General features: G+C 49.7%; 1 protein-coding gene across 1 annotated transcript; it reads left to right on the top strand.

Moving 5' to 3' along the window:
* Positions 1-1,141: 1,141 nt before the first annotated feature.
* On the top strand, positions 1,142-1,654 carry PPTG_23768 (hypothetical protein; the record flags this gene model as incomplete). The annotated part of the gene is made up of 2 exons (XM_008912888.1): positions 1,142-1,322; positions 1,647-1,654. 2 exons carry the CDS (start codon positions 1,142-1,144, stop codon positions 1,652-1,654), a joined length of 189 nt encoding a protein of 62 aa, XP_008911136.1.
* Positions 1,655-6,303: the final 4,649 nt, after the last annotated feature.

The following is a 6,303-nucleotide window of genomic DNA, read 5'->3' as shown; positions in this document are numbered from 1 at the left end:
CTCCGTCAGTCGGCAGTCCAGGGCACTGTGTGTCCGAGTGGATCGCAGCGTGATTTTGCGAAGCCCACTCCACCACAGAAGTACGTATGGTCGTTTGATAGACCAATTGGTCTCTTTGACTGCCAGCCAAGCTTTTTGAGTTCACGCCAACGCGCTTGAAACGCAATTTTCTAGGCCTGCGTCGTCGGTGGCGGTTTCGGAAATGAAAGTAAAATGAGTGGTGTCAAGACGAACCTCTAATACGCAATGATGATGAATCCTTCACTATCATTTACCTTTGTCTTCTAATTTTCTGGAAATTCTAAAATTAACCTTTACGGGAAAGATGGGTATCAACGCCTAGCCCTAGGTGACTTCAGATTTGTATGTGGCTTTACAAAAAAGACTTCAAAGACTTTTAACGCGTCTAATACAGCCTCTTGCGCTGGGGGGGGGGGGGGTTAAAAGAGAAAATATCGAGCGACCTTGACCAAACCTCATTCTGGGGCAACGAAGTGGTCGGAGCATTGAAGTTTTGGTGAAAGCAAAGCGGCTGTCTAGACTGTATTGTCATCGCAACGTGAGTGGATGTTTAGATATGACGTCGCCAAGCGCTTAAGCATCGAGTTATGGTGTAGGAGCTGGAGTTCTAGCTCAATTTTTTTGGGTTTCTCGTGCATGACGCAACTTTATAAAGAGGTGGTAGAGCTAAGCGGAACTCGAGACACCAACAATGCGGGAAATACAATGGATGCATTGGTCCAGTTTCCGACAGGATTGTATCGAAACGTTTAACATGATTCCCATGTGGTCTATCTGAACATCGTGCAATACAACATCCCCTATTATCAGTTCTTGGTGATGATTTTGGAATTCGTCGTCCAGCTCAAGCCGCGCTTCATCACTGGAAAAAATAGGGCAAAGTATGCTTAGTAGTAGCTATCACCGATGATTATATCATTCCAGTAATTCTCTACTTAATTTTTAAAAATAATCAGGCTTTTTGTTTCATGTAGATGTCAATCACAATATTTGTATGTTTCAGCAGTACTTTTGAAGATCCTCATCCACGACTAATTTTCCGTTGCTCCATTGACGCTTCATTAGCGCACGGTCTTGATCAAAAATTGCACGCTGCCAACTCGTTCTTCACCAAATGTAAATGGTTAAACGCGTTCCAGACGATAACCTCGCGATGAGCTTCCACGTGCTGTACGCAAGACGTTGCACTCAGGCCGGTCTGAGGATTGATCATCTCCAAATCCTACCTCTCGCGACGCTCGTATTCTCATCTCGACGTTCGCTTCTGTATTTATGCCCGCGTCTCGACTACGCGTCGCCGGGTGAGTGCAAGCTGAACGGAATAATATACGGTCGACCAGCTCCATACTTATGCCTTCACGCAGCAATGGCTCGTGTGCTTTAATGCTCAAAGGAGAAGATTTAATAGTCTCCAACACCGTTTCCACCTCATGATAAGAGATCTCAAACTCAGCGGCCACTTCTTGAAAAATTCCGTACAAATGTCTTTCCACATTTACTAGTACTAACTTCTGAGTGGGACGGCATGGTGTGTTTGGTATCATTCTGTAGCCGCTGTAGTTTTCGTTCCAGATCTGTAGCCTCTACGCACTGCCATGCAACTCACGCGAAACGTGCTTTATTAGGGTTGTAGTTACACTTTTTGGGCTTGGGAAACTGATTGCTGGGTTTTCCAGCGTCACGTATAGACATTTGACATCGAGTGATACGTACTGGAGTGGCCAGCCCCAGACGGAAGTCGCAGATTCAGTCGTCCATGGATGAGATTGTATATTCTAGTTTTAAAATGAAAATTTGTTTGTTTCGCGAATGTATTTTCAAAAAGGAAAAGGTGAGCGGTTTTCAACTTTCGTGACCATGAACAAGTGCCAACATCTTGATCCCAGGTCATCGTTACCATCACTTGATGGCGCTGCGCCTCGCCACGTCCAAGCACTAGTCTGCGTCCGCACTGTCTGCCGGAGTAGCCGAAGCGCTTCGCTTGCCGCACGTCGTGGCCTCTCTCCAGACATATCTCGACTGGTCTCGTGAAATCCCTCTTCCTCGCGCATGCCGTTCCAATTTCATATTTATACTGCATCGTAATCTTTTCGCACTCGCCAACGAAGGTGTCGATAGTAAGATTCAGCACCCGAAGCTCAGACAATATCAGTTCTCAGAAGCTGTAACCAATGCTGTCAATGCGGGAAATCTGGAAATGGTGCAGTTACTATCAGACCATTTTTCGGAGTGCTATGTGCCTGAAGAAACTCAATCAAGCTGCTAAGCTGGATCGAGATGAAATAGCGCACTGGCTAGTGAATAACCATGAAGACACGAGGTTGGACATCGTCGTTGGAATTGCAATCAACAATAAGCATTATGTCCTGGCCAAGCGGCTGGGTACACGAGTGGAGATGAGGCTGTGTTCTTCATGTGTAGCGAAAAATGGAGACCTTGAGATGCTCCAGTGGGTTTGCAGCTTATAATGTTGAATGAACCACACAATGACGTCAAAATGACCATTAGAGTAAAACCAAGTGTCGAGTAACGCATGCTGATGTCCAAGCAGCCTTGGATGGGCACTTGGATATTGTGCGTCTTTTTTTCACGATATCAGCATTGAATGTTGCAGCAGGACAGCAACAGCATCTGCTGCAAGTCCCGGACATTTGGATATTGTAAAGTGGTTGGGTAATTGTATGCATTTCCACTAGCCATAGGGGTCAAGCAAACAGTTACATTAATGAGAGCTTATGCAATGATCATCAGCTCGAACCAAAAGGGACGAGGAGAGCGGTACCCCCAAATAGGTGGTCATGCAGTAGGCCTCATCAATGCAACGTTGAATCGCCCTTGGCTCCCAATACAATAGACGCAGAAAGTGTAGACACAGATTCCTTGCAGAGTCTTGTGTAGGTCTTGTACGCATCGGAAACCCAACGACCGTGGGACTGGATCGTCAGTGCGTCGGCCCCTGACCGGTACATGTGCGTGGCACCTCCGGAGCGTAGAGAGTGTGAGCTGAAACGGCGAGGATCTTTACCTGTACGTCCAGCAGCCCGCTTAATGGTATTGGAGACATCTGCAGTCGATATCGCCTCTGGTTTGCCGTGGCGTGACATGAACACTGCAGCCGGGATGTCGACGGGGAGATCTTTTCTCGCTTGAAGCAGCATAAGAGCCCCGAAAACGGGGCACAGAAAGGGATGCCCTGATCGTGAAAGCATTCTTGTAGTTTGACAACCGCCTTGGTTAGTCTTCGATCCCACCAGGCGAATCCATACCGAGCGGGCCTCTGCCGGTGCATAGGTTTCGACCCCTTGGGCATCTACCGTCGCAATGTCTTGTGCTCGTAGCACAAACCACTTGAAAGAACCTTTGTTGATCGCCACAATCTCGGAACGCCTTAAGAGAAAAAAGAAAGCCAGACATAGGACCCCCCAGACAGCTTGCTCGAAGGGATCAGGCATAGACATACTTCGAAAGCAGGTGTCAAGAAGCTCCAGAGAGACGGGTTCCTTTCGAAGTCGCGGTGCGTCTAGCCGACTGATTCGTTTGAGCAGCATACGGATGTGTGGGTGTGAGATTGGAAACCCGAGGCTCATTGCGTCGAAGAAGTGACGAATGCCTTGAAGGACCACCATGATAGAGTCGCTTCGGATTGGGACGCCGGAACCATAGCCAAATTGAAAACCATGTAGCACGAAGTCCGAAATATGCTGAACCTGGTCGACAAGTGGCACACCGGTGAGCCATGGAGGGATGCCTCTCCGAGAAGTCCAACGCTGCCATTTGCTCAGAGCACGCTTGTATCGGTCAAAGGTGGAGTCGGCAACGGAGTGCGCGGGAAGATATGCTGCCAAATACTGGTTAGACACTGGACATCGAGCGTCGGTGAGACCTGTGACCAACCGGGCGTTAGTGAAGCAAACAAATCTGCAAACAATGCGTCAGCGGAGATGCGGGAACCAGCGTCAGCGCGAACGTTGTCAACACCGGCGATATGGGACGCAGAAAAGCGTAGTCTGAAGGACGATTCCCACCAGCTCAAAAGGCGGATAATGACTTGGGCTCGGCGGTTGAGCGATGCAAGCTTGCTTTGCCATGATACAGCGGACGAATTTTCGAAGCGAAAGTGCACGATGAGTGGTCTGCTATGACGCGAAGACCGTTGAGACCACAGGGGGCCCCAAGCATGGGCGGCAAATGCGCACGAAAGTAGTTCGCGGAAATTGATGTCGAAGCCGTTTGAGACACCGCGGTTAAACTCCGAGATGAGGTGGCGTTCAGAAGCCGTGAACATGTGCGTCAGTGCCGCATGAGCAGACGTATCGAGCGCGCAAAGGCCGAGATCGGAGGCATCCATCTCTATCACGACGTCGGGAGGAGGCAGTGTGTTGAAAAAATCGAGCGACACTCCATTGAGTTGAGACGTGTGCAATATCATCCGCCACCACAGAAGATCGTCTTTCATTACTTTGGAAACTGGAACGCTCAGGAACCGGTGAAGATGGCTTTCTCGTTGGCGTAAACGCTGTAGAAACGGCCGAGCAGCCCGGATACAAGTCGCCACATGGCGAAGACTGCCCATCAGTGAGCGGTACGCTTTGTGAGACAGCGACTTAACGCTGTAGGCGGACCCGACAATCCTACGAGTCTTTATGATCTTAGTATCAGGTAATGAAACCTGCTCTGCTTCAGAGTCAAACTCGAGTCCGAGAACACGTTGGCGCGTACTCCAGTTGGTAAAATTCTCCGTGTTTATGGCGTCTGAGCCCAGAACAGCCACCATCGCGTTTCTGAGAGAACGGTCCATTTCGTTGCACGCCAACCCGATGTTTGGGGATACGTTGATGTGGTCGTCCATCCAATGGTAGGAAAAGAAACCGTTCGGGGAGACATGATTCGCGTGAGATCCATGAACGTAGGAAATTGCACCACCAAAAATTTCGTAGAATCCCGGCGATCCCGTCAAGCCGAAGGGAGCTGAAAGCTCAATGATTAAGACACCTTCCTCCTCAATTCGTCCTGCGAACAGATACACACTGTTGCTGTGAATGCTGATATTGCGGAAAGCTGTTGCAACGTCACCGGCCATTATGCAGATGTCAGCATCGGGAAACTGGTTCTTTGCTTTCAGTATTTCGCGCGAGACAGCGTCACAGTGGGTATAATCTGGCATGGTGATCCTGTCTTGGTCCGTGTACTCGTTAACGGACGCGCCCTCAGGGTAGGAGAGGTCGTGGATAGTTCGACCGGACACCTTAGAGTCTTCTCCGCCCTTGTCGACCACACCGAATGGACTGATGACGACTTCTGGCCACTGATCCAGAAGGTTCGCGTCCAGGACTAAGCATCTCCACGCATCTTGTTTCTTGCGTATATTCTTGCGCCGGATATTTATCCGATCACGGGCTGATCCATGGTTCGGAGTACGGACTGAGTGCCTCTGTGAGACGAACTTCAACACCTTCCCGGACAATTTTCTGAAGGAGGTCCAAGTGACGATAGCCCTTGCACACGTTGTTCAGAACGGCCGGCACCATATTTCTTTGGACGATAATCAGCCGCAGTTTGTCCCCGTACCAGCTCTACGAATTCCGGCAGTGTGAGGGCTGACCGACGTGCGAGTTCCGACAGAGCCCGCTGAAGCGGCTTGTTAAGAAGATATTCACTGCCGGAAGCGCTTTCTCGCGATGTAGGATAGACGCTTGGAGGTGCTGTGATGCGGAACTTGAAAAACATCTTGGTCAACTCAGCCGTCCTTCGCTCCTTAATTAGGCCGCGTCGCCGTCGTGCATTTTCGTGTGTCTTCGCCGCAATTTCGCTTGATACAACCGGGTGCAGGAACTCGGAGGAAACCGTCACACACTTTCTTGTTGGTAGTGGCTTATCAGTAGATTGAGACTGTGTTGAGAATCCGGACTGTATAGTCAATTGTTGCTGTATAGCGGTGGGTGACTGTATGGACGACCCGGATTGTATAGTCAATTGTGGCTGTATGGCCGTAGCGGTGTGTGTTTCGAGCACCTCAGCGGTCTCCAAGTTGGCGCGGAGTGAGCGGTTTTCGTAGGAAGGCTCCATGAAGATGAAGGGCGAGTACAATCCGCCACAGGCGCATATGCTGGCGGCCAGTCGAATGTTCAGAGGCTTAGGCCTCGAACCAGGTAAGATCAAGTCACCTATGTCTTTCGTTTTGATGATGCGGGAGTTGGAGTGCGTCAAGTTCAAGATTACACCCGCTGTACTGATGACAGTGTTTAGTGTACGTCTCGGCTCCAGAGGATTGACGATCATGCA

This window comes from Phytophthora parasitica (genome assembly GCF_000247585.1).
Source record: "Phytophthora parasitica INRA-310 unplaced genomic scaffold supercont2.50, whole genome shotgun sequence".
Lineage (NCBI taxonomy): Eukaryota > Oomycota > Peronosporomycetes > Peronosporales > Peronosporaceae > Phytophthora > Phytophthora nicotianae.
This window is presented reverse-complemented; position numbering and strand designations above follow the sequence as displayed.